Source organism: Caretta caretta, chromosome 22 (assembly GCF_965140235.1).
Source record: "Caretta caretta isolate rCarCar2 chromosome 22, rCarCar1.hap1, whole genome shotgun sequence".
NCBI classification, from domain to species: Eukaryota; Metazoa; Chordata; order Testudines; family Cheloniidae; genus Caretta; species Caretta caretta.
Window position 1 is genome coordinate 17861291 of NC_134227.1, and position 27187 is coordinate 17888477.

At 55.4% G+C, this 27187-nt stretch overlaps 2 protein-coding genes across 6 annotated transcripts in view; both read right to left on the reverse strand.

Moving 5' to 3' along the window:
- NHERF4 (NHERF family PDZ scaffold protein 4) overlaps nucleotides 1–27187 on the reverse strand; it is a 98704-nt gene that overhangs the window by 8426 nt on the left and 63091 nt on the right. For 2 of the 3 annotated variants that reach the window (XM_075122288.1, XM_048827728.2), the window contains exon 2: nucleotides 225–252. In XM_075122288.1, the coding sequence (XP_074978389.1) occupies nucleotides 225–252 (28 nt within the window). Of the gene's footprint in view, nucleotides 1–224; nucleotides 253–1690; nucleotides 1766–27187 lie in introns of those variants that run through there. The other variant, XM_048827727.2, reaches the window with a different exon arrangement.
- On the reverse strand, nucleotides 2664–26329 carry NLRX1 (NLR family member X1). 3 transcript variants are annotated; one of them, XM_048827716.2, is made up of 10 exons: nucleotides 26116–26328; nucleotides 23805–23910; nucleotides 22877–23010; nucleotides 14806–14881; nucleotides 12820–12917; nucleotides 11599–12215; nucleotides 9326–10737; nucleotides 6665–6751; nucleotides 4829–5080; nucleotides 2664–4118 (listed from the first exon to the last, which is right to left on the reverse strand). In XM_048827716.2, the coding sequence occupies exons 3-10, from the start codon at nucleotides 22989–22991 to the stop codon at nucleotides 3800–3802; spliced, it is 2976 nt and encodes a 991-aa protein (XP_048683673.2). In that variant the 5' UTR covers nucleotides 22992–23010; nucleotides 23805–23910; nucleotides 26116–26328; the 3' UTR covers nucleotides 2664–3799. The 3 variants fall into 3 exon arrangements, with proteins under 3 accessions (XP_048683673.2, XP_048683674.2, XP_048683675.2); XM_048827717.2 differs by lacking the exon at nucleotides 26116–26328 and adding an exon at nucleotides 24162–24360; XM_048827718.2 differs by lacking the exon at nucleotides 23805–23910 and having other exon boundaries at nucleotides 26116–26329.

Here is a 27187-nt window from a genome sequence, read left to right on the forward strand (position 1 = left end):
ACAGCTAAGGGAGATTCTCCTTTGGCCTGAGATTTTGGAGCAAGGGGGGGGTCCCCACTGTGCCCGAGAAGTTACCAAGAGCCCACAAGAACTGTGAAGTCCCACATGCCCATGGATTTGTCACCCTCCCACACACAGGCACAGGAAGCAATTGGCATGGGACCAGGAAGGCACCCTTAGGAGACCAGCAAAACCCAAGTATACAGGAGTAGCTCAGCACTTACAGGGTTAACTCCTTGGTATCCTCAAGCCCTGCGAAAGAAAAGGCTCTGAGGTCAGACCATCTCTCTAGTAGCCCTGACATTGCATTGTGCAGGCGCACAAATCACCTCACCTGGGCTGCATTCACATGCCCACCCCCTGCCTGGGGCTAGCAGACCCTGCCCCAGCATATGCCCCAAAGCACTGCCATGCGCTTACCGAGGCAGGTCCCCCCACAGGGACACCGACCCAGCCTCTTGTGGCTGGTCCCCTTCCAGGGGCTGTAAGCAGAGCCCAGACTAGATGGGCACAAACACAGCTCAGGGGCCTCCTTTCCTACAGGCGGGACCCTGTGAACATTCCAGGTGGATGGCAGTTCCTGGGTTTGTCAGGAGGGGAGGGAGCCTTGTCCTTGCGCACCGTAGGGCCTACTTCTTGCCCACGTGAGGGGGATGCTCCGGAGATGCACTTGTGTACAAGCACACACAGCACAACACAGCTTTGGTCCATCCACCTCCACCCTCAACCAGGTGAGAGAGGGGGAGAGGCAGCTGGAGACCCAAGTTGGGATCAGTGAATCAGATGCATTTTGGAGGACCACAGCCTCCTGAGCCCCAGCTCTCTGCTGTGGAGCCAACTGTGTGTGCCTACGGGGGGAGGGGGAAGGAGTCAGGGGCATGTGTGAACACTTCCCTCCCACCCCCTGCAAGGTTTGTGCATTTGCTCAAAGTTGCATAGGCCCTGGAGCCAGTGGGGAAGAGGGGGTTAAGCAGCATTCCTCTCTGCTAAATCAGTATTGCTCCCGCTGCAAGGGCCTAACGCCACTGAAATTTGACCGGGCCACCCCTCCACTCAGACTGTCCAGAGAGAGGGGCAGGGGGTGCTGTACTGCCTTCTGCTGCAGCATCAAATATTACTCCCCTGTGCCCGTATGGCACAGCAGAGGGGAATGCCAAGAACATGACTTCTGGCAGCCCTGGATCATGCGTTGTGTGGGTAAGAGAGCGGGGATACGGAAGGAGACCTGGGGCCTCTGCGGGTGGAGGGGCTGGCAGGGGCTGGAATTTGACCCCCCAATCCTGCCCCAAGAAATAGCTGGCATGGTGCCACCACTCTCTGGCTAACTGAGGCTCAGTGCAGGGCGTCCAGCCAGTAGGGAGGCAGCTCTGGGGGTGCAGTCCAGACCCGTTCTCACCAGTGGCACATACCTCTGCGTTTCTGAGCAGCAGAGTGCACCTCACAGCCTTCACCTCCACTTAACTGGGTACTTAGTACCCAGCCCAACCTGGCCTGCTGCAGCAGAAACCGGATGTCATCAGGACCCTTTCCCCCGCCCAAGAACTCCTGCAGCCACCCAACCCCACCCCTAGCACCTGGAGAGTAATGAAAGCCACGGGCCCTTGGTTATGTGTGTGGGGTAGGTTCCTCAGAATCAACCCCCTTTCCCCCCAGCTGCTTCCCACCCCCGCCATAAGCCTCAGCTACTTACTTTGCTTTTCCTTCATGGCTGTGGCGAAGGTGCAAGGTACAGCGTGAAGTGGCAGGTGAAGCTGGTGTCCCCGCCTCCTCCAAGACTGCACCGGTTTAATATTTAAACAAGACAGGAGTCTTCCCCTGCGCCCATGAGTCTCAGCAAGAGAGAACAGCTCCCCTCGGCTGACCCCTCCAGGTCACACCTCAGCCAGCCCAGCAGTAGGGGGCCATGGGGTGAATGGACTTGGCCACGGTCACGCAGCAAGTCAGTGGCGGAGCTGGGAATGGAACCCAGGAGTTCAGGCTCTCAGCCCCAGCCATTAAAACACCCCCCCACTCCCTTCTCAGGACACAAAAAAGAAGCTGGGAATCTGGGCTGCCTAGTTCAGGCTTGTCTCTCAGTATCCCTGGCCCATTCAATCCTTACCCTCTGCTGAGGATGTCAATGGTGGTTGGTGGGTTCTATGGATCAGCACTGGGACGACCCAGATCCAGTTTACACAGGGCACCAGTCAGCCATCCAGAGGAATGACTCTAGTCACTGTGGTCCCAGGCCAGCACGGAGAGGGTATCCTGGAGGGGAAAGGCTCCATTGTCCACCCCTCAACCCAGCTGAGGCAGCCAGGCCAGCCACAAAGCCAACCCCCCGGTGGTCCCATGCCTGAAACTGCTTCATCAGGTTAAGGCCCTGCAACCCCCGATCCTTCTCTCCTACCGACGAGCCATAAGGTGGGTCTCTTCCTCTTCCCTGGATTGCTTCCCCACACCATGCTCACATAGCCTGGCTACGGCACAATCTCGAATCCCCTCCCCCCAATCCCCAATCAGCCCATGAAGTGCCAAGGAAATGTCCCCCCACCCCTCCCGCACAGAAGTACTGCAGGGATGGGATCGGGTAGTGCTCCCCAGGCAGATGGCAGGAGAGATGTGGCATCGGTTCGGGAAGGCTCTGGCCACAGAAGAACAGACCAGTTTGGTAACAACTCACGTTTGTGGAAACAAAAGTGGTTTAGTTTCAATGATACATAGAACTGCACAAAGCGTCCAATACTGGGAACAACCTCCAGAGCTGCTCTGCCCTTCAGCCTGCTCTCCTGCACTGGGCCTCGTGCTGCCTCAGTCCACACAACCCTCCCCCCAGGATGGATTCCCAGGGCCCGATTCCCCTGTGCCGTCATTGAAACCAGCGCACGGCGGGTGTCAAATGCTCCCTGATCAGAATGGGAGCATTCGGCAGCCACTGGGCCCTGGAAGAAAGGACTCCACAAGGTCCAGGAGACTCGGGCCCTTGGTTGATCAACTGGCTCTCAGCCCTCTGGTGCCCTTAAGAGTCTTGCCATGCAAACCTGTCCTGTGTTTGGCATGACCGATGGCCACACCATTCTCAGCCCTCGCGGAGTTCAGGCTGCAGTCCCCCCTCCCTTGGGATACAAGTGGCTCCCTTGGAGCAGAGCCAGGGTCTCACCAGCCGTGGCCATGGCCGCTTGCTGTCTGGGAATGGCAGAGGGGTTCCCAGATGGAGGCACAGGGCAGCTCCCAAGGGGCAATGCTCCCTGGTCCTTCCACGGAGGCCCCAGGCTCTTGGTGTTGTGGTTTCACTGTAGTTCTACTTGGGCATTGCTCAGAGGCAGCACGTGAGAGTGCAGGGTTCATGGCCTCAGTACACTCCAGGAAGGGAGGCCAGGAGCTGCTTGGGAAATAGCCCAGTGAACCCTAGCACTGGGCGCATCCCTGAGGTACCTGTGGCTGTGCAGATGGGATCCCAGTGAGGGAGCGACGGTGCCATCTAAAGCCAGGGCCAGTGCTGTGCAAGCTTCCCCCTCCCCCGCCTCCGACCAGCTGCTCTGACCACACCCTGCCTCCTCCTTTTCTACTGCCCAGCGTTGCCAACACACCTCACTCCAGGCCTAAAATAGTGCCTCCTGCTGTCCTGGCACTGGGGCTTCTCCCGACAGGACCCCCACGCCCTGTGGTGCTGCAAGTAACTACCTGCTCCCAGCCACCCAAGCGAACCCTGCTCTTGGGGTGGTGAAATGGTTAACAGAGTGACTCCCTCGGGCCCTGTGAAGTCCTTATGTCCATTGCATCCTCCCATCCTGCTCATGGAGAGGTGCGTGGGGGGGTGTTAGAAGGTTCCCTGCTGGATTTTAACCAGCATCTTCTTGACCTCGTTCTCCACCCGCAGGAACTTGGCCTTCTTCCAGGGGTTGCCGGTCTGCCGGCGGCTGCACTCCAGGTCCTGCAGCAGCAGGCTGAGGTGCTGCTGGACCCGCTCGCGGTCCCAGTTGGGCAGGTTCTTCTTCACCACGCTCAGGATGAAGGCCCAGTAGTCGGAGACGTCGGTGCCCACTGTGAGGAACACCAGCACCTGGACGCCGTCGCGGTCCTTGCGCAGCGCATGCAGGGCCCACTTGCCCTCCTCACTGATGTCGTTGAAATACAGGCTGGGGAAGGGAGAAGCAGGGTTATGGGGCCATGAGGCATCCCTTGGTGACCAATGAGAGAGGAGCATGGCGGGGCAGTGGCCAATGAAATGAAAGGACAGGAGCAGCCCCAAAGGGCAGTAGCCAATGAGTGCAGGCTCAGAGAGGAGCCGCAGCCAACGGGCAACGAGTGGACGAATGGTGGCCACTGAGGGACAAGGCCTCAAGCAGCCGCATGAGGTCGTGGCCAATGAGAGACAAGCATGGGACAAGGCAGTGACCAATAAGGGACAAGCACTTGTGCAGCCATATGGGGCAGAAGCCACTGAAGCAAAGTACAGGCACAGTGACCAATCAGAGAGAAGCATGAGCTATGGCTCAGGGGAGTAGTGGCCTATGAGAGATGAGTGGAGGCACAGTGACCAATGAGAGACAAGGACTCTAGCAGCCATGAGGGGTTGGCCAATGAGTGACATGCTCGGCCGCTGTTGACAAGGAGCAAGTGCTAAAGCAGCCACCAGCAAGGAGCCGATATGGGGTGGGGGGAGCACCCAGAGGGAGAGGGGCCAGGTCTTGTGGGCTGGGAGTGCTGCCAAGGAGGGAAGCTGGTGCCCATAAAGGGGATGCCGGGCTGGATGCCTGAGCTGTGGCTCCCTGGTCTGGGGTCATGGATGGGGCGGGGAAGACATTGACCTGGCTGTATGGTGAGGGGAAGGGACTTGGAGACTCACTGCACTTCCTTCAGTGTCGCATGCCTCTTAGCCACCTCCACCAGCTCCAGGGCTGCCTTGTCCGTCACCGAATTGTAGCCCACGTTGAGCAACTTTAGGTGCTGGTTCTGGGCCAGGTGCTGAGTGATCACTTCCACACCCTGGTTCCCCAAGGAGGTGTGCAGCAGGGACAGGTGTGTCAGGGAGCGGTTGCCTGCGATGGCCTCAGCCAAGTACTTGGCCCCCTGCTCAGTCACGGGGTTGTCCGAGAGCCTGAAAACAACACAGGAAGGTCACAGAGGGAGAGGGGGCAGCCAGGAAATGGGGCTGCCACCCCAACAGGCACTGACTAGTGGGGTGTTTACTGCTCATACCTTAGTGCTGCAGGACATGGGGTGACAGAGGGTTCTGGGGGAGAAAATAGCTTGTCCCCCTTAGAGCTGGTTAGGGGGAAAAAAAGGGGGAAAAAGAAAAGAGGGGTTTTCCCCCCACCACAGATAATTTCAGCATTTAAAAAAAAAAGTTTTGTATAAATTTTCATTGGAAATTTTTTGATTTTGGGCAGAAATTTGATTACCAAAATATTTCAATTTGGAAATGCTGCTGCGGTGCCTCGTGGGAGTTGTAGTTCAGGTGCCTCATGCTTCCATTCTCCACTATAAGCTGGGCTCCCTGGTTGGACTACATCTCCCATGATGCAGTAGGGTTTCCCCTTTTGGAGTGGGAGGCGGAACTTCATGGGATTCCCTGGCCATGATGCATCATGGGAGATGTAGTCCAGCTGAGGAGCCTGGTGCATAGACGAGAATGGGGACATGAAGCAACTGAACTACAGCTGCCATGAGGCACCATAGCAGCTTGTTGAAATTGGAATATTTTGGGGTTTGGAGATAGGACTGTTCAATTTAAAAGCAAAATCACTAGAATTTTCTATGGAAAGTGAACACTTTTCGCAAAATACTTCATCTAGCTGAAAACCCAATTTTCTGTTGAAAAACGGATTTGACGGAAAATTTTCAGTTAGCCCTAGCTTTCCCTTTATCGCAGCCTTGGCGAGGGCATGCCACAGCTTCCTTTCTGTGCTCCTGCTTAATAGGAAACCTCCCCCCATTCTTCCCTCAAATGCCTTCCTCAGCTCTCAGTACATTTCCCTCATAATCCCTTCACCCACCCCGTAGAACTGACACCACCCTCCCCTAGCAACATGGATGGGGAAGATGTTTGAGTCAGGCAGCGTTCTGTAGTCCTGTACAGCTTTGGCCTGGCAGCCAGCTCCCCCCAGCCCTGCCATTGTGCTGCAGGGAGTTTCCGCTCTGCCTGAACCCATGCTAGAGAGAACCGCAGGCTAAGCAGGGCTGCAGAGCCGGGAAGGGAAGGGCTGCAGCAAAGAGTGTGAAAGGGACAATGAAAGACGATGGAGCACACCAGATATTGCCTCCATGGCCAGGTGCCTGGAAAACCCTCTTGATCCAGGCCCCTTTGGCAAAGCTAGGTCCAAGCACTTTAAAAGGATCCTGCCCAGTACACAGACCATGGGGACCAGCGGCTTCAGCTGGCCCTGAGCTGAGCGTCGAGCCTGCTTAGTAAGGGCCAAAGTAACAACCAGCAGGCTCTGCCCCCAGCCTTTCCTCTCAGCCATTTGCTTACCCTCTAATACCTCCCCTCTCCAGGATCCCTCAGACTCAGGCCAGTAACAGTGGGGCTCAGCATGCGGCTTGAACTCCTGACCAGGAGATCCAGAAAGCCATGACCACAGGTCAGCCGAACACACTAAGGAAGTGACCTCACCAGTTGGGGTAGGTCTCAGAGAGAGTCCTGCTCCGGGGGACAGGCTCTTGGTTTCCTGAGCACACTCACCGCAGGGTGCTCACCACACACTTGTCGTGCAGCAGCAGGTCCCGGATCTCCCTGCAGGCTTCAGGGCCCAAGCTGTTGAGCTGCAAACTGAGACAGGGCGAGAGCAAGAGGTCAGCAGTGGCACTAGTCAACCCTTCATGTTATGGGGCCAACACCCAGCCCCTCCCCACACATGCCCCTGCTGTAGGAGTACTGCACTCTGGCCCTAGAGGGCGGAGTAGAGGTTATTGCCCTACATGGAGGGCATGTAGGTGCACCTATTGCAGTGTGACTCACACCCACCTGCTCACTAACACCCCCTCCACCTCTCCTAGCTTGCCAGGCACCCCAGGACTAGGAAGGGAGAACCACAAGGGGTGAGGTCTCTCCTGAGGCAACCCAATGGGAGAGGCAGCCTGCATCTTGTGGCCAAAAGCACAGAACTGGACTCTTGGGGTTGTTCCCTGCTCTGCCAGCATGCAGCCTTGGGGGAGTCATTTCCCCATCAGTATTAACAACACTGAACTCCCTCCCCTGCAGTCCTGGGAATGTCAGGCTTATCCAATTAGTGTCTGTGAAGCCATTGAAGGGTGCTATGTAAACGCTCAGTATTATTCCTGGCAGGCGCTACCGAGTTATGGGTCAGCCATAAGGCAGCCATCACCTCTGCTTGGAAGATAATACAGTATTTTTTCCCAAACAGGGAGAAAGTGCTCCCCATTTTCATGCACAGACCAGAAGAGGGGCAGTACCAGCCAGAAGACTAAATGGCACAAGCTCTCAGACAGAATCCCAGAGAGATGTACATGGGAGAACAGTCCCCAGCAGGAAGGGAAATTCAGATGTTGGAGGAGAGAGAGGGAAGGATCCACCATGGATTCCCTCCCTGATTGTCTTTGTATTGATTCTTCTCTGGCCAAAGGGATGGGACATGTTTTTCAGACCCCCTGTATTTTCCTTCCCCTCTTTCTTTCCTGATTGCAGCTTGCCGCCTTCTGGTAGAAGGCGAGATTGCAATACCAGGCATATTTAAAAAACGAGACTAGGACAAAACAGGAGCAAAGTGACAAGAAGAGAGTCTTGCAACTGGCCAGGACCTGGACTAAATAGGTCTTTTCCAGCTCTAGATTCCACCTTTTCTGCAGCCAGACAGGATCCATGGAGGGGGAAAACAATCAGAGGGGTGCAAATTTCTGAACAGGCCATATTTTAAAAAAAAATTGCAATTGACTGCTTTCCCCAATCACTTAAATATCCAGTTCAAAACCGCCCTTCTCCATTATACAACCCACTGTGGTATCACTGCAGCCATCTCACAGATCTTATCTAACATCCCATCCCCACACCAATAATCTCCTCCGTCTCTCCGCGTCATCTCATCAGAGCTGGTGCAAGAACCTTCTGCTCCGCAGCTGCCAATGTCTGGAATAGTACCCCTCCTCCACATTGTATCTTTCCATCTTGTTCAAGTCTCCATCACATTCCAAATCCAATCTGGAAGCATCCCCTTGTCCCTATGTCTTAGTTTCTCTCTCTGATACCATTCAACTCCACAAAGCTTATGGAGAGTCAATGTGTACCAAAGACCCTGCACGGAGTAGAGATGGAATATATCGTACAGGGAATGGATCACTTGATGATGACCTGTTCTGTTCATTCCCTCTGGGACACCTTTGCATTCGCCACGGTTGGAAGACAGGATACTGGACTAGATGGACCTTTGGTCTGACCCAGTATGGCCATTCTTATGTTATTCTCTGGTACCAAGTGAAACAGTGGGTCCAAGATACTCTAATGATCTTAACTCTGATCTAAAGTAAAATCTAATGATGGGCAAATGGCTTTCTCCCTCTCTCCCCCCTCCGCTTCTTTAATAAAAAGATAGCAGAGCTGGCAATATAATCTAAAAATTACTTGAATGGATTTGTGGTGCCTTTAGATAGAATTCCACAAAAGCAAGGGCCCTGAAAAGCAACAGGAATTTGGGAACTGACAGCTGAAATACGGAGATGAAAACCACTAGAAGAGCCTTGATGCCAAGCACGGTTCAAAGAACAGCCGAACAGCAGCCCACAGAGTTCTATAAAGGACCCATCATCTGTAAAGAGTTGCTATCCATTGAGACTACTAGTCCCAGCATGCAATAATCTAGCATGGCTGCTTAGATCAAGGAGCATTGTACACTGATTCATAGTCTCCATGGTCTGTATCTTCGTATTTAAAACGGACAAAGGCAGCAACTCTTTACACCAGGTTTCTCAAACTTCATTGCACCGCGACCCCTTTCTGACAACAAAAATTACTCCATGACCCCGGGAAGGGGGAAAGAAACCCAAGCCCTTCCGCCCCAGGCAAGGGGGCCCAAAGCCACAGCCCGAGCCCTGCCCCCCTGGGGGAGTGTGAAGCTGAAGCTTGAGAGCTTCATCCCTGGGCGGTGGGGCTTGGACTTTTGGCTTCAGCCCCAGGCCCCAGCAAGTCTAATGCCAGCCCTGGCAACCCCATTAAAACAGGGTCACGACCAACTTTGGGGTCCTGACCCACAGTTTTGAGAACCACTGGTTTACACCATTGTACGCAGCTCTCAGGCTGCAGGCAAGCTGCTGATGGGAGTACAATCAAGGCATCCCCAGATATAAATGGATGACCTAGAGCCCAGGCAGAATCAGAGAAGGAGGCACTCACTGGAGCTTCCGGCACCGTAGCAGGACAGGGAAAAGAGTTCTCAGGCTGTTGACATCAAGATGGCATGAGCTCAGGTTAAGCTCCTCCACCTCATGGCTGGTGGTGCCCATGACAGATGCCAGGATGGAGCACTTGAGTGGGGTCATCTTGATGGAGGAGAGGTTGATCGTCCTGAGGGAGTGGATGGCCTCAGCCGTGAAGCGCTCGTTCTGGAACTCATGCAGGAAGACGAGGTAGTCCATCAGCTCGGATGGGGGCAGCCACTTGCGGCTGTTCCTGATCATGGTCTTCTTCATAGCGTTGGCAATCTCAAAGGCTGCCAGGTTCTTGATGGAGCAGCCAAGCTGCTCCAGGAGGGCCCGGTTGCGGCGCGACAGGAGCCCGCCCATGAAGATGGGGAAGAGCTCAAAGACTTCATCATCCGGTGCCTCGTCAGGGTGGTGCCGGGGGCCCTCCACCCCCAAGATGCTGGAGTTGATCTGGTCTAGCACATCGTCATTGAAGTAGTCCTCCTCCTTGAACATCTCCACCGCCATGGTGTGGGCAATGGTGTCGCGGTCCTTGCCACTGAGCCGGTTGAAGAAGCGGGGGAACATCTTGAGTAGGCCGAAGAGCAGCGGCAGGATGCGCAGGGGGAGGACCTTGGAGACGATGCTCAGCACCAGAGTCACGTCCTCGCTTACCTTGCCGATGACCTCAGACACCTCCTTCCCCACCCGCTGTGCCAGGGTCTTCTTCTCGCCCAGCACCACGTAGAGGGCTGCCAGATACTCCTGCATGGCAGGGATGGTGAAGACAAAGGTGTGCTCCTTGCCCGGCTGAACGCAGGGCGTGAGGAAGAAGCGGAAGACGTCAGTGCGGAAGACGTTGAGGAGGTTAAGCTCACCCTCCGTCTTCATCTCCACTTCGAAGCACTTCTGCAGGTCTTCATCCGAGAAGCAGGTCTGGCGGGAAATCACCCCCTCATGGGCCAGCTTGCCCACCGTCTTGGCTACGTATTTCATCATGGAGACGTTGGTGGGGTCGGTGCTGTCCAGGATCTCCCCGCTGAAGTTGAGCCGCAGGAAGCTGGTGTAGATGCCCGTCAGGGTCTGGCTGGGAGGCACCAACTTGGTGAAGTAGAGGAAGTGCAGAGTGGTGCAGACCAGCCAGCAGTAAGAGGGCAGGAAGCAAGCAGCCGCGATCTGGTTGTGGCGCTCCAGATTCCTCGAAAGCATCTCCACCAGGTTGTCCCGCTCGTCTGAGTTGCTGCTGCTCCCGCTGCCGTCGCAGCCGGGCTGGCTCAGGCGCATCTGGAAGTACTGCTTCTGGAGATTGGTGTCAGAGAAGCCACAAATCTCGGCGTAGCGGCCCACGTACTTGCTGGGGATCCGGCGCACGGCGGATGGGCGCGTGGTGACGATGATGCTGGCCTGCAACCAGAGCAGAGATGCACAAAGCTGGGATTTAATACAGTCCCTCTCTTTCTCTGTCAAACCATTACTGGCCTGATCCAGAGCCCACTGACCTCAATGGGAAACCTCTCACTGGTGTCAGAGTGCCTTGTGTCAGGCCCTATATGACTAAATGACTTGAGGAGGAAGGGCAAGGACTGGATGGGATTAAGGTGAGGATTACCTCAACGCTGCTGGTTCACATCCAGCCCAGGGCAGCAGTGATTTAACATCATCGCTATCTGAGGCTGGGTGTGAGGGGAGCTTAGGGGATCTCAGTCCGGCTGATGGACTCCCACACATTGCCTTTTTCTACAAATCCCTCATGCCGCAGCCCGTACTGATGGCACAACAGGTCAGAACCGCCAGCACTAAGATGGGGCATGTCGTGCCACCTTAGCAACCCCCTCCGTTCATTCGCCTCACCCCTCCGCCGACACCCATTCCCCCATGCCTTCTGGATTTGCTACCCTCCATTTAGGCTGTCCGTTCTTTGGGTCAGGAACCACCTTGGGGTTGCATTTGCTATGTTACATCGATAACTGCAGGTTGTCAAGAAACAACCCTCCCAGCTGGCACGGATCGGCCTCTTTGTTCCCAGCCTGTGCAGGGAGGCCAAAGACTGAATGAGCTTTGAAGACTGGACTCCCCTCTCCCTCCTAAGGGCCATAAGGGGCGTGGGTGTCCTTCCAGCACAGGGGGTGTGGGGAAGCTCCTTGCTGTGCCTTTTACCAGCCAGTCAGGGCCAGTAGAGGCCCCACCAAGGAGTGGGTTCTGGGCAATGCTCCCGGGATCCCCGTTTCTACCTGCTCACAGCACCGGGTGGGGAGGAACACCAACCTCTGGCAGCAGGTACTTCCTCAGCAGGTTGACCACGATGGTGGAGGGAGGCACGGCCTCGTTAGGGTCGCAGCAGAGCTCAGTGCCAGACAGCCGGAAGTCCAAGTTGAGCCGCTCCAGGCCATGGAGGATAACGAGCACCTTGAGGTTGGTGGAGCCCAGCAGCGGCAACACCTCCTTGAGGTGCAGGTACTTTTTGGTGATGAGGCGCCGTAGCGAGACGGGCACGTTGCTCTGGGACAGGTCCTCGCAGGAGAAGGGGATGACCAACTCGAAGTGGGGCAGGCGCCCATGGCACCAGTCCACCACCATCTTTTTGATGAGGGTGCTCTTCCCTGTGCCCACTGTGCCGTACAGCACCACATTCTTCACCTGCTGCCCGCAGGCATCCACGTCGAACAGGTTCTGGAGGCCGATGGTCCGGCTACAAGGGGACTGGAACTGGTTCAGGATGGTCAGGTCAGGCGAGGGCTTCAAGATCTCCTCCAGGGAGCTCTCCCTGATGACCGGGTCCACGTGGATGGTGTCCAGTGAGAAGGATGGGCCGAACTGCCTCTCCTCATTGGGCTGGTGGCTGAACCAGTCAGACAGGCTCTTCCGGTGCTTCTGAATGGCGTCTGAGGGGTGGGGGGGGAGTAGAGAGATGCTCACAAATACGGGGCGGGGGGAGGGCGAAGGCTGTCTCAAGTTTCCAAATTGCTGGAGCCCCTCCAGTATCCCCAGCGCTAGAGTCCCGCAGCGCAGTCCCGGCACCGGCTGCTCCAAGCACTAACAAAGCCCAGGAACCCCCGGATCCAGCTAGCTCCCCCCTTCATTCCTGTATTGGAGCAGCACTCGTGCTGTCCACTCCCCACCCCCACAGCCCAACCTGACCTGCCAAGACGGTGCCTTTAATATTGCTTTGTACAGAGGTAACATTTCCCCATCTAAAGACCCCCCAGCACACTACGAAGGGTTGGAGGGGCATGGTGACCCTCTCTGTTTCACACAGGGTGAGGAGCCCGCTGGCTCCAGGGCCCCGCAGCGAGTCAGCGAAAGAACAAGGAATAGAACCCAGGACTCCTGACACTCTGTCTCCTTTTCTAACCACCGCACCTCACCCGGGTCAGTGACTGCATCCCAGCCTGCTCACCTGACTCCCAGTCCCGAGCACACCCTACCACCTCAGCACTGCCCCTCTGTGATGGGCTCCTACAGCATGGCAGAAGCACGGGGCCTTACCGGAAGAGGCCACATTCCTCAGGGCCATCTGGCCAGGCCGGGAGGAGCTCGGCTGAGACGCACTCTCCTGGAATCCTCCTTGGTAGCGAGCAAAGCTCCTGCAAGGAAGCAGGCAGGGAATTGTTGAGAGAGCAAAGCCCAGAGTGGGACAGCAGAGTCTGTCCCAACGGCCCAGAGCTGGGGCAGGCTGCAGCTTGAGTGAACCTGGACATCCCAGCCAAAGACATGGTTAGCTCACCAGCCAACCCCTCAGCCCCGGCCACAGGGAAACTGCCTCCCTGCCAGTGACAAAACACTTCCGAAACGAAGGAAGGGAGCAGCTTGTGTGCAAACACAGTGGTGCGAGAAGAACTGGGGAAAGCACAACTGCAGTAGGACCCATGTCAGCTCCAGGGGCATTGTGGGAAATGGGGAACCTGAAGACAACAAACCAGGACCTGCTTCTTCCAACTCAGCCCAAAGAGAACCTCCCCTTGTTTGAACTCTGAGCTGCAAAATGTGCCCACTTTATCCTGAGACCAGGTCTGGCTCCAGCAGGAGCCAGGCAAGCTCCCCCCAACCTATCTGTCTCAGGCCTGCCATCGAGGGTCCCATTCAGGAGTTCAGTCTGCACTCAGGCTTCGATCTCTCCTCTGAGCCAGAGAACAAGGGGGCCTGTTAGTGCCGGGGGCTGTTTGTTGTGTGAATACTTGTCCACTGGGAACTGGGCAGAGGCCAAACTCATTTCATAAGGACCACCAAATAGCAACAAGCCACCTTATATAAGAATGGCCCAGTGTCCTGTCACCAACAGTGGCTGGGGCCAGATGCTTTAGATGAGATGAACAGAAAAGCGCAATTATTGAGTGAGCCATCCCCTGTCGTCCACTACCAACTTCTGGCCATCAGAGGTGTAGGGGCACCCAGAGAATGGGGTTGCATCCCTGACAATCTTGGCCAATAGCCTTTGTGGACCTACCCTCCATGAACTTATCTAGTTCTTTTTTGAACCCAGTTATACTACTGACCTGCACAGCATCCCCTGGCAATGAATTCCACAGGCTAACTGTGCGTTGTGTGAAGTAGTCCTTCCTATTGTTGTTTTAAACCTGCTGCCTATTAAGTGCATTGGGTGACCCCTGCTTGTGTCATGTGAAGGAGTAAATAACACTTCCTTATGCACTTTTTCCACACCAGTCATGATTTCATAGACCTCGATCATCTCCCCCCTCAGTTGTCTCTTTTCTAAGCTGAGCAGCTCCCCACACATAACCTTCTGTCATCAGCTGGGGTGGGTTTGAATGGGTTGCCTAGAGGTGTAGGGGCACCCAGAGAATGGGGTTGCATCCCTGACAATCTTGGCCAATAGCCTTTGTGGACCTACCCTCCATGAACTTATCTAGTTCTTTTTTGAACCCAGTTATACTACTGACCTGCACAGCATCCCCTGGCAATGAATTCCACAGGCTAACTGTGCGTTGTGTGAAGTAGTCCTTCCTATTGTTGTTTTAAACCTGCTGCCTATTAAGTGCATTGGGTGACCCCTGCTTGTGTCATGTGAAGGAGTAAATAACACTTCCTTATGCACTTTTTCCACACCAGTCATGATTTCATAGACCTCGATCATCTCCCCCCTCAGTTGTCTCTTTTCTAAGCTGAGCAGCTCCCCACACATAACCTTCTGTCATCAGCTGGGGTGGGTTTGAATGGGTTGCCTAGGGGTGACAGGCCCCTTAGCCTGTTCCCAGCCTCCCTTAGCCTGTTCCCAGACTCCCAGAGCTAGTCCCTCTGAAAGATCAGGAAGAGCCCAGCTGAGAGGGCCTCAGCAGCCTCCCCCCACCAAAGCCATGCATCCTGGGGCAGGATCTCAATTAACTTTAACACCCACACCGAGAAATTAGACCAATTGCTTTATATGAGGGGAGCTGCCTTAGCCACCCACCCCTTGCACTTGGGTCCCCTTTACTTCATGCCCCTGCCAGCTTCCGCAGGCGCTCCAGGCCCTACCTGGGGGGGGACATTTTGGAGCACAGCCTGCCAGCTGGGTGAAGCATCCTCCCGAGGATGAAGCTGCTCCTGGCACCTGAAAGGAAGGAATGCAGGAGGTCAGAGAGAGCAGGATTGAGAGAGATACAGGATGGTGTCCGTCGCCTGCCACCCGCCCCCCAGGGTACCGACCCCCGCTCAGCACCCTTTTTCCTCTGCACTCCCAGAAAGAGGAGGAAGGAGCCTTGCTCCAGCAGCACCGGAGGCCCAGACAGCTAGGATGTTCTGTGCACCTTCCCCAGGGTTCTGGCTCCATGTGGCCTGGACCGGACCATGCTCCATGTAGTGTGCATCTGTGCACGGCCAGGGAACAGGATGCTAAGGCAGCGATGCCAGATTCGAGCCCCAGGGAGACACCTGCCTGCAGAGTCATGGGCTTATGTTCAGAGCATAGGCTTGGGAGACAGGAGCTCCACTGTTCAAATCCTGTCTCTGCCACTGTCTTACTCTCTGGCCTTGGTATTTCCCCTGTCTGTGCCTCCCTGTGAGGGACAATACTCCCCCCCCCCCCCCCCAGGGGGTTGTGAGGATCAATTAGCTAATATCACAGAAATCATAGAAATATCAGGCTGGAAGGGACCTCGAGAGGTCAGCTAGTCCAACCACCTGTGCTAAGGCAGGACGAAGTAAATCTAGACCATCCCTAAAAGGTGTTTGTCTACCCTGCTGTCACAGAATGTGGGGGAGTCCGAGGCCTGTACCCCTCTTCCTGGGATTCACTGTGACTCTCAGCCAGCCAGTAAAACAGAAGGTTTATTGGACAGAAGGAACACAGTCTAAAACAGAGCTTGTGGGTACAACCAGGACCCCTCAGTCAAGTCCTTCTGGGGGAGCAGGGAGCTTAGACCCCAGCCCTGGGGTTCCCTGCGTTCCACCACCCAGCACCAAACTGAAAAACTAACCCCCCCCAGCAGGCTCTCTCCTGCAGCCTGAGGTGTTACTCCCCCTCCTGGCTCAGGTTACAGGCTCTCAGGTTTCCCATCCCCAGTGAAACTCCCCTGCCACATTCCCAGGTCAACACTCCCCCTCTCTGCTGCATCACACCTGCACTTAAAACCCTCCGATGATGGAGACTCCCCAACCTCCCGAGGTAACCTGTGCCAGCACTCAACTATCCTTAGAGAGACAGAAAGTTTTTCCTAATATCCAACCTAACTCTCTGTCACGGAGACCCTGGGCGATGCTCTGGAACTGCTCCCCATGAAACCAGTTGTTAGGGAAAAAGGGTTTCCCTCCCGTCTAGGGTTAGGAGGGTAGTCAGGATGCTGGGGCAGTCTCCTTTCTGTGAGCAGCCTGTCTGCAGGACACACAGCTCACACAGCTCCCACCTTCCTGGGTCTGACCTCAGAGCAGTCAGCCTCCTCTGCCCCTCCGTGCGCTTCCCACAGTGAGTCCGCCCAGGCGGGGTCCTGGGGAAGCCAGAGGGTCCTGCCCCGCAACTTCGCAGTCAGATGTGACACTCAGCCAGCCAGTAAAACAGAGGTTTATTAGACAGGAACATGGTCTAAAACAGAGCTTGTAGGTGCAGAGAACCGGACCCCTCAGCTGGGTCCATTTTGGGGGGCAGTGAGCCAGACAACCATGTCTGCCTTTCACTGCATTTCTCCAGCCAGGCTCAAACTGAAAACTCCCTCCAGCCCCTCCTCCTCTGGGCTTTGTCCCTTTCCGGGCCAGGAGGGCACCTGATCCCTTTGTTCTCCAGCCCTTTAGCTCTCACCTCACAGGGGGGAAGGGCCAGGCCATCAGTTGCCAGGAAACAGGGTGTTGGCCATTCTGTGTGTCCAGACCCCTGCACATACCTGTCCTCTAGGGCTCTGCAATGATCATACACCCTTACCCCACCACCTAGATACTTAAGAACTGCACAGGGGAAACTGAGGCACCCCCACACTATTCAGAGGATACATTAAGAACAGTCCCACTTCGTCACACTCTCCCTTGTTGCAAACTTAGCTGAGTCCTTGTTGTCCTGCCCTCGATGGACAAGGAGAACAACTGATCGCCCTCCTCTTTACAACAACCTTTTACGTATTGGCAGACTTATCAGGTGCCCCTCAGCCTTCTCTTGACGAAACATACCCAAGTCTTTCAACCTTTTCTCAGAGATCAGGTTTTCCAAACTTTGAGCATTTTTGTTGCTCTCCTCTGGACTCTCTCCGATTTCTCCACATCTTTCTTAAAGCGTGGCCCCCAGAACTGGCCATGGGTACTCCAGCTAGGGCCTCACCAGAGCCAACCAGAGTGGGACAATGACCTCCCGTGTCTTACTTAGGACACTCTTGTTAATACAGGATGCGATGCTTTGCAGACCCTGGGCCTGCTTTGGTGCAGATCCTGCTGATTCCAGTGGTAGCTGCAGGTGCTCAGCTCCTGTAAAAAGCAGGCTCTTTCTAAGTGCTAAGTTATGAGCAAGCATCGAGGGCACCGCATCACATGAGCCAGGGAATTCTTCCCAGCAGTGGCACAGCCTGACCTGCAAATAACCTCCCAGGGAATTCCCCCACTGAGGTCTCTGCCTCCTGGTGCCAGGGCATGTGGGAATATCTCCCCCCAGTCATCCACTCAGGACTGGATTTTCCACTTATTGCCCCAATGTTTTTCCCCTTCTCTAGCACTGTCCATCCACGCAAAGCACTTCACTAAGGAGGTCACTACCATTAACTCCATTTTACAGATGGGGAAACTGAGGCACAAAGTAGTCAAGTGACTTGCTCAAAGTCATCCAGTGAGTCAGTGGCACAGCTGGGAATAGAACCCAGGAGGTCTGTATCCCAGACCCCTGCCCTGCACTGCCTCTATGTAAACTAGAAGGAAACACTTTGCACGAACACCACCTCCCCGCCAGAATGGTGCAATTAGAAGTGACATAACTAGGCCAGCAAGTCTCCTCTGACAAAGCAGCACAGACTGGCTGCAGTGTGAGCTGGGCCCAGGCAGAACTGCTGCCATCCCAAGCCCCCAGAACCCAGCACCCAACCTTAGACCCACCGTGCTTTTGTCTTAACGCAGTTTCATCAGTGCGGAATTCACACACAGGACATGGCTGTGATATGGCCATGGTCACTAGGTGAGTCGGGGCAGCGCCAGTAGAAGAACTGGGCTCCCAGCCCCTTGCTGTAGTCTCTAGACCCTCCCACCCTCTCAGAGCCAGGAACAGAACCCAGGCATCCTGATTCCCCTGCCCCACTCTGTCACGGAGTCCCTGGGCGATGCTCTGGAACTGCTCCCCATGAAGTCAGTCAGGACTCTGGGGCAGTCGCCTTTCTGTGAGCAGCCTGTCTTCAGGACACGCAGCTCACTCAGCTTCCACCTTCCTGGGTCTGACCTCGGAGCATTCAGCATCCTCTGCCCCTCCGTGCGCTTCCCACAGCGAGTCCGCTCAGGCGGGGCTCCTGGGGAAGCCAGAGGGTCCTGCACCCCAACTTCGCAGTCAGACGTGACTCTCAGCCAGCCAGTAAAACAGAAGGTTTATTAGATGACAGGAACATGGTCTAACACAGAGCTTGCAGGTGCAGAGAACGGGACCCCTCAGCTGGGTCCATTTTGGGGGGCAGTGAGCCAGACAACCACGTCTGCACTTCACTCCATGTCCCAGCCAGCCCCAAACTGAAACCCCCTCCAGCCCCTCCTCCTCTGGGCTTTGTTCCTTTCCCGGGCCAGGAGGTCACCTGATTCCTTTGTTCTCCAACCCTTCAGCTCTCACCTTGCAGGGGGGGAAGGGCCCAGGCCATTAGTTGCCAGGAAACAGGGTGTCGGCCATTCTCTGTGTCCAGACTCCTGCATACACCTGCCCTCTAGGGCTCTGCAATGATCATACACCCTTACCCCACCACCTAGATACTTAAGAACTGCATAGGGGAAACTGAGGCACCCCCACACTATTCAGAGGAAACATTAAGAACAGGCCCACTTCGTCACATCTCTCCCCCCTTCGAGATCGAACTGAGCGGGGTCACTTTACCCGGTGACCTGGGGAAGTTTGAAGCCACCAATGTTCCCATGGATGCCCCAGCATCTCTCCCGTTCCTTGGTAGGAGTTACACCAGGCCCTTCCAGTTTCACGCCCTCCCTTAGGTCGGGGGTGGTCGATAGCACTAGCAGGCTGCATGTGGGAAGGTTTCTGCAGCCCATGCCCTTTGGCCACCCCAAAACCCCAGGGGGTCAAACTGGGATTGGGTTTTCTCCCAGAGCTCCAGTCTGGAGGGCTGCAATTCGGGCTCTCTTGGTTAAGGGCCCCCATCTTGACCTGGGCCACATACTGTTCACTTACAGAACTAGCATGGAGACATCCCTTTCCCAACAACCTTGTCTCCCCAACAAGCTGGCCAAACACAGCCACTTGGTTATAGGACGGTATACCTTTCTTAATAGCTTTCACTCCCTCTGAGACCTTCTCAAAGCTCTCCACACTGGATCTTTCAACAGGAAAGTCAGTGGATCCATTCACAACAGAAAATTTCTGGCTGTTAGGAACTGAAACTTTCTTGATTAAATCACTTTCACACCCTTCAGTGGCAGTAAACTGCTTGCAAAGACTCCATGAGGATTCCTTTCCCGAGGGCTTTTCTATGCAACAATTCACCCCCTCCCAGAAATTCTGCTCTTACCCTCTTTACCTAGGGCTTGCTCTAGGGGAACACTTTCCTGAGCAACTACAGACTCTTTCTGGGTCTCCCTTACATCCAGAATCACCTCTGGCCCATCAGGCGGATTCCTACACAATCCCCTTTCATGCAAACTTACAGACTTCCTAGATACAAGGTTAGAAGCATTCTCCTTCCCTTTGCCACACACAAGTTCAGGAATCTTTTCCTTCTTGCTACAGGTTTCCACACCCTCAGTAGGTTCCACAATCACATCACCTTCCTGCTCTCCTTGTGCCCTGGCTAGGATCTCACCCTGATTAGACAGAGTTGCTACACCCTTTCCAACAACACACTAGCAACAGGCAAAATACAAGCACCAGAATTGTCTGGTCTCGGGGATTTTACATAGACCCTAACTGGATGCGACCTAGTTACAGGGCCATTCTCCCGAGCAGACAGAAACTTAGGACCCTTCCCTTCCTGGGCTTTAGCTGAATCCAGAACCAGCTCTGAGACAACTGCATGACCCTCAACCATCACAGGCTGAAAGGCCCCTTCTGTCTGCTCCACAGACCAAGAAGAGCCGGACACATTTTCTCCTTTACCAGACACACAGGTTGGGATCTCATTCCCTTTGTCCCAGCACACAAGGCTGGTCACAGACAACTGCTTGGAAATCAGGGTAGCTCCCTCCATAGGCAAGTCAATACCCCTGACAGACAGAGACCCATTTCCTTCACTGTCCCAATTCTCCACCCAGCTAACAGGTAAGGTCCAGGGACTCTCATCTTCCACTCTCCTCGCCTTCCCACCCTGCTGACTGGACACAGCCATCAGCTCACAAGGCTGCCTAGGCTCATCCAAACTTCCCTTACCAAGCACCTTGCCACTCCCCACAGATCCCCTGCCCTGCCTGTGTCTCCCCCCACTCAGCTGGGGTCTCAGCTCCCACTGTGCTCAGCACTGCCCTTGCTGTCCCAGTGGGGGCAGGCCACTGCTTTCCTCACTGCATCAGAGCCAGCGAGAGTCCCCAGTCTGGTGTGCAAGGGGGCAGGGAGCATCTCTCTGTCCCACCGAGTCCCAGGGGTCTGGTTACAGGCAGGCAGGTAGCCTGAGCCTAGTGGCTCCTCCCTGCTGCCAGCCAGGTCATCTGCATTTTCACTGACCATTTCCCTCTCCACCGATTGGTTCCCTGGATTCAAATTCAAACCCTCGGCAGTTACAGGAGCAGGGCCTGGATCCTGTCCCAAAGAGACACAGTCACCCCACAACAGGGTCTCGCAGCTGGTGTCCTGGGGCACCCCAACGGCCAGCCAGCCCCACCCCTCCTGGGTCTGCACAGGGATCTGGGCCATAGGCAGGGCGAGGGGCTTCGTCCCTGGGACCCTCACCCAGCTCACACAGGCCCTCAGCCTCTGAGGCTGCACCACCCAGGGTCTGACACCAGTTCTCTCTGTCCCAGGATCTCGCCACCCCAGGAATGTCTCCCCATTGACCATCCCCTTCCGCTCCCACTGGGGGTCCGAGGGGCCTGACCCCAGGGAACTCCACACAGACATATAGGTTGGGGTCAGGAGTGGGAGCCTGTCCACCTCCCCACCCATCTGGCTGATGGAGTCTGTGGCCTTGGGACCCAGCAAGGGAGCTAGACACCGGGGTTTTCCGCAGGGTCCCCCTGGTTCAGATCTCCAGCCTGCTCAAAGGCAGTGAGGTGGGCATCCACACACCCCCCCCTTAACTAGGGGCAGCAATTTAGTCTCGAGGTTCCCTGCGGAACTGGCCCCCCGGGATCTATCCCCACTCACCCCGGGGAGGTCCCCTCGGCCTCTCCGCCCCACCACTGCCAGTTCATCCTGCTGCTGCTTCTGCAGCTCTTTCTCGGGCTCTCGCTGTCTCCCACGGTCCTCTTGCTCTCTCGGACTCAGCTCCAATCCCGTCCGTCTCCGATCCCCCGATGGGGAACCCGATCGTGAATACCCCCGTCTGGTCGGGGACAGGAGTCTTGGCGATGCCTGGCTCCCGCTCCAGCTGCTCCCAGATCCTGCTATAGCCCCAGTTGGGGTCAGGAATCTGTTCCTTAGAGCGGTCATCCTCCTCCAGCTGCACGATTAACTCTGCTTTGGTGAACTTTCCAACGCTCAACCCTCTCTGTTTGCACAGGGTTACAATGTCCTTCTTAAGGAGACAGTGACAGGCCGTCACTCCGCTCCTCCCAAGTTGTCGTGGACTCACAGGCCCGTGTGTTCTCAGCTCCCCACGGTTTCCAGGGAGAACCCCTAGTGTGCCAGCCCTTCTCGAGGTCACCACCTCTTTGCCAGGGTCGAGCTGCAGACTCCTCCGCCCCTTGGACTGCTCGCTGCAATCCCCAGGGGAACCCTGCTACTGCACAGTCCTTCTCGCTGGTCACACACTCCCAGGGGTTAACCGCCCCCCGAAACCGCTCCTCTCTGAGCCTTCAGCAGGCCTAGTCCTCAGCAATCCCCCTTCGTGTTACTGCTCCCCAGTCACTTACTGCAGGAAGCACCATCCACGGGGTGCAGTACATCCCACCGCTGCCACCAGTTGTCACGGAGTCCCTGGGCGATGCTCTGGAACTGCTCCCCATGAAGTCAGTCAGGACTCTGGGGCAGTCGCCTTTCTGTGAGCAGCCTGTCTTCAGGACACGCAGCTCACTCAGCTTCCACCTTCCTGGGTCTGACCTCGGAGCATTCAGCATCCTCTGCCCCTCCGTGCGCTTCCCACAGCGAGTCCGCTCAGGCGGGGCTCCTGGGGAAGCCAGAGGGTCCTGCACCCCAACTTCGCAGTCAGACGTGACTCTCAGCCAGCCAGTAAAACAGAAGGTTTATTAGATGACAGGAACATGGTCTAACACAGAGCTTGCAGGTGCAGAGAACGGGACCCCTCAGCTGGGTCCATTTTGGGGGGCAGTGAGCCAGACAACCACGTCTGCACTTCACTCCATGTCCCAGCCAGCCCCAAACTGAAACCCCCTCCAGCCCCTCCTCCTCTGGGCTTTGTTCCTTTCCCGGGCCAGGAGGTCACCTGATTCCTTTGTTCTCCAACCCTTCAGCTCTCACCTTGCAGGGGGGGAAGGGCCCAGGCCATTAGTTGCCAGGAAACAGGGTGTCGGCCATTCTCTGTGTCCAGACTCCTGCATACACCTGCCCTCTAGGGCTCTGCAATGATCATACACCCTTACCCCACCACCTAGATACTTAAGAACTGCATAGGGGAAACTGAGGCACCCCCACACTATTCAGAGGAAACATTAAGAACAGGCCCACTTCGTCACACACTCATAAGATCATGCTGCCCCAGAAGGTAGAATCCAGTGATTCCACCTGCAGCCATAACAGGGAGCTGCAAATTTCACTCCAAAGGGATTGGGCTCTGGGGAAAGCCAGGTAAGAGTCTTCTCACCTCAGCCAGTTCCAACGGCTGCTTACCTGGTGCAGAGCTGGGGGACAGCAGCATGCGCATAATATCTCGGCCTCCGAGCTTGGGGCCCTGGATCCTGCTCCAGCGGGTCCCAGCCTGGGGCAGACATCTCGGGCACTGCATGGCAGGGGACTTGCTTCAGCTGAAATGCAGAGAGCAATCACTTGGGGAGGTGGACCACCCCACTGCGGTGCCCCAGCTGGACAGGCTGGGGTCCTCAGTCCCACCACTGAGCTGTGTGCTGTGAGGGCCAGGTTAGCAAAGCCCAGCCTACCCCAGGACACACCTGAGGGCTAAGGAACCAGCATCATCTTGCATGAGCGGAAGCCCAAAGCTTGCTTCATTCACCCTTCCTCCTTGGGCTCTCACACCAAGAGGCAAGCGTAAATAGTGCTCTCCCCACCAAGCAGAGAGATTAGCAATCTTGGAGCAGAGAGGGGGCCCTCAAGACAGCTCTTCCCTGTGCAAACCCATAGTATCAGGCCATCCGCTCAGTCTTCTACCCTGTCTGCAGCACTGGGGAGATCCCCTTCCTGACCTTTGTAGTGATTAGCTGGTGCCCTGCAGCTTTACTGCACTTTGGGGGCCTCAGTCTCTTCTCACACTGGTTTAAATGGATTATCACAGGGAACGGATGTGAGCAAGAGAAGAGTCAAGCCCATTGTACTGGTGGGAGTTTTTTGCCACCTGAGTCACAAGCAAAGAAGGATCTCTGGGTCAGGCAAAACAATAGTTCTAAGCATGTAAGGTTCTTAACCAATCACCTGAGCGAGGGGCTGCAGCTGTTCTCATTCAGTTAATTTAGGGGAAGAAAGAGACAGAGCAGGAGGTGAAGGACCAGTGTCACTCCCCCCCCCCTTCAAAATCGTGAGTCAGGCCCTCCCCACCTGAAGATCGCACTACTTATTCAATCATGACATTTGAGTCTTTCTTTACCTTCTTGGGGATCCAGACTTCTCTCTCCTGACGAGAGGCTTCACATTTACTTTGGCTGGTGCTGTTTAGAGAGTCTCCCACAACCAAGTGACTCCAGGGGTAGGGGCTTTAAGAAAGAGATCAAAGGTGAGAGTCCCGCTGACATGGGGAGTGTTGGCAGCTAGGGTGACCAGACAGCAAATGTGAAAAATCGGGACAGGGGGTGGAGGGTAATAGGAGCCTATATAAGAAAAAGACCCAAAAATTGGGACTGTCCCTGTAAAATCGGGACATCTGGTCACCCTATTGGTAGCTCTGTAGTGTTAGAGGAGAGAAATATCCATCCTCTCCCCCTTATGCCCTCCCCCCTCCAAATACCTGAGTGGTTACAGGCTTTTCCCCTTGGCCTGTCAGTGGCAGTCAGGGGAAGGACAGGCCAGTGACCTTCTCTACCAGACAGATCCCAGGGGCCCACTGAGGAGACCGTCTCCTGCTGCATTCATGTCTCTCTCCAGTGCTGCAGTGGCAGCCGGCACAGAGCCCTCTATCCTGAGCCTGGCAGCCTGTGCTGGCTGCTATGCTGGAGAAATGAGACACAGGCTGAGGGCAAACCCGTAGCCTCCTCCCCTTAAAGCAACAGGGGAGAGAGACTCCAGCTGTCAAGCTGAAATCTGGCCTGCTGCTTTCAGGCTTGCAGAGAGCAGCGCTCGGGAGCACCCTACCAGGGGCTGCATTGGAGAGTCTGGGCCAAAAACAGTCGGGAGTGGGGTTGCTGCTGCCATCCATGTTTGTCAGGGCTGAATGGATCCCCACCGAGCAGGTGTGGGGCCCCCTTGCTCTGCACACCTGTTGAATGCAGCGGGAGTTTAGCCACTCTGAGGCAAGGGTAAACTGGAGCAAGAGTCAAATTTAAAGCGGAACAAGCTTGTTTCCAGCCCAGACAGCTGCTGCCAATTGCTGAATCCATGATCTTTGTGAGCAGCCAGAACAGGAGAACATATGTGTCCAGGGAACACCTGGTTCATCCTCTCTCAACTGACTAATACCAGGCTCTGGTCCAGGCCATGTCTGACTGTCCCCAGGGCAGCAAGTTGTGGGCATTGCCTCCTCTGAGGCTTGTCAGTGCTGGGAGCGGGGTGCCAGCCCTGCCCTTCTCCATCTGCGCTGTAAGGCTCAGGGACTCCTGCCCAGTGTGAGAAAAGGAGTTGGTCGTTGCACCTGGGTTTAGCTGTGGTTGTGGCTGGGTCTGGGGGCATTCCATCACTGGTAGATGTAGGGAGGGCACTGAAGGGTTAACAGGTGACATGCGAGCAGGGTGTCTTTCCCTCCCCAAGCTGTCATTACCTGGGCGGGAATCCCCACACAGCAAGCTGCTCAGCCTCGCCTCGCCTCTCCTCTGTCTTGTGTTTCAGGCACCCTGAGAGTTTCCAAACCACACAACAGGAAACCTCTGGTCCCAGAGAAGCTACCTGGGCTCTGGGCTCTCCTGTGCCGCCCTCTTGAGTGGGGCCGGAGCTGCGACGACTCACCGAGCCCTTTCGGATGCTTTTCATCTACCCATCTCAGAGCCCTTTCTGAAGGAGGGTCTGTCTCATTGATTATACCCATTTTACTGCTGGGGAAACTGAGGTACAGAGCAGGCCCATAACAGAGCTGAAATAGAACCCAAGAAGGTCTGGCTTTGGAGTCCCTTGTGGTAACCACTAGACACTTGTTAGCAAAGCTGAGACTAGAACCCAGGAGTCCTGACTTCGAGTCCAGGGCTCCATGCCCACCCTACTTCACGGGCACATTTTGCTGTCCCCTATGCTCTTGTAACTCAGCAGATCCACTGAATTTGAAAGGCAGGGTGCTGCGAAGCCCACTGCCTGGGGTCCCAGCTGTTCTACTTCTATCAATAGCTGGGCAGGGATGCTGCTCTGGGAGGGGCATGTTTGGGGTGAAACCCAAACTGGGTCACAGTGTCCCAGAGCCACCAGTTTAGGGACTTACTTTTGCAGCCTTTGCTCAGGGCAGCCCCACAAGGTCAGCACAGAGGTCCCTGCTGCCATGAACCCCACAGACCCCATTGCCATTGCCTAGGAGAGATAAGCCAGTTTCCTGCTCATTCTGTCTTACACGGTCCCCGCCACAGAGCAGAAATACACCAGTCGTTTCTGTTAAAAACCAGCCCCTTGCTCAGAACCCAGCCCACCAGAGAAAGCCAGAGATGAAGGAAATCAGGGCTCTGGCTTCTGAGCCGCTGTGTGCTCGGACTAGGGGGAGCAGGGACCCAGCCGGCTCAGAGAATGGGGACTGAGGAAAAATGAGACTCTGGAAGATCAAAAGTTACCTAGAGTGTTTTCTCAGCCAGCTGCTGTGTGTTAGTCCCACAGCCTTCGGTCCATTTGGAATCGCTCTTCCCCACCCATCACTGCATGCAGTTGTATCTCTGCCATCCCTGGCAGCTGTTAAATGTTGCCCCGTGCCAGAGAGCGTCCCTCCCTTTCCTTTCTGTGTTTCTCGTTCGTTCTCTGACAGCTTCTCTCTGGCTGCTTCCTTGCAGCTGTAACTTCCTGCAGCTCTGGCCCCTCCCACCGCCTCTACAGCTGGGGAAGCTGCCAAAAATAAGCCGGGGTGGTGAAACCACAGAGAAGGAGAGGGAGAGGAGAGCAAAAGACAGCTCCTCCATTAGCACTGCGAAAGTTATTCCGGTGCAAAAAGGCCCAGAGCCTCAAAGTCAATGGAAATCTATGGCTGTTAGGAACCTAAACACCTTGGAGGATCTGGGCCAAAGAGGCCGATTCTGATTGCATGCCAGTTTCACGCCATTGGCTTCAGGAGCATCACTTCAGATTTACACCTGTAGAAATGAGGGCAGAATCAGGCTCAGGTCCTTGCTGAAACAACTTTACTAACACACCTGTGCTGTGCAGGCTGATGGCACATCACAATCATGTGGCATCATTAAGTATAAATTCAAGAGTCTACACTAATCAGTAGAGCAAGCTCTGTGCAAGGCCCTCCGGCTATTCCCCATGGCCATAGCGATCATTGGTATGGCTTCAGCACCGAAGGAGGGGTGCATTGGGCTTTACAAACCTACCCAGGCAAGGAGCTGGCGAATTGTTAAGATGCTTAACGCAAAGAGCAATGACGACAGACAGTAGTGGATTCAGAGGGGGGGGGGGGGACAGGACAAGGGGGAGGAAATATGGCTCCTGAGCAATCTTTATTTTAGCTGTGTTTGGAAGGACCGGCGAGTCCTGTTTGAAGCAGGGACCATCTTTTTGTCGTGTACGTCCAGCACCGCGCAGAGCGAGGCCCTGATCCCTGACGATGGCTGCTAGGCACTAAGATAACATCATTCATAAATAACAATGACCATTGCTGTTGTTATGGTTGGGGACAAGGCCCTAAGAGGG

Coding starts and splice junctions, on each gene's coding strand:
- NLRX1 (XM_048827718.2), bottom strand. CDS start 22,991: ATGCAGTGCCCGAGATGTCTGCCCCAGGCTGGGACCCGCTGGAGCAGG. Junction 5,081..6,664: donor TGTGTGGTGAGCACCCTGCG/GTGAGTGTGCTC, acceptor TGTTGTTTTCAG/GCTCTCGGACAACCCCGTGA. Junction 4,119..4,828: donor GCGACACTGAAGGAAGTGCA/GTGAGTCTCCAA, acceptor TCCCTTCCCCAG/CCTGTATTTCAACGACATCA.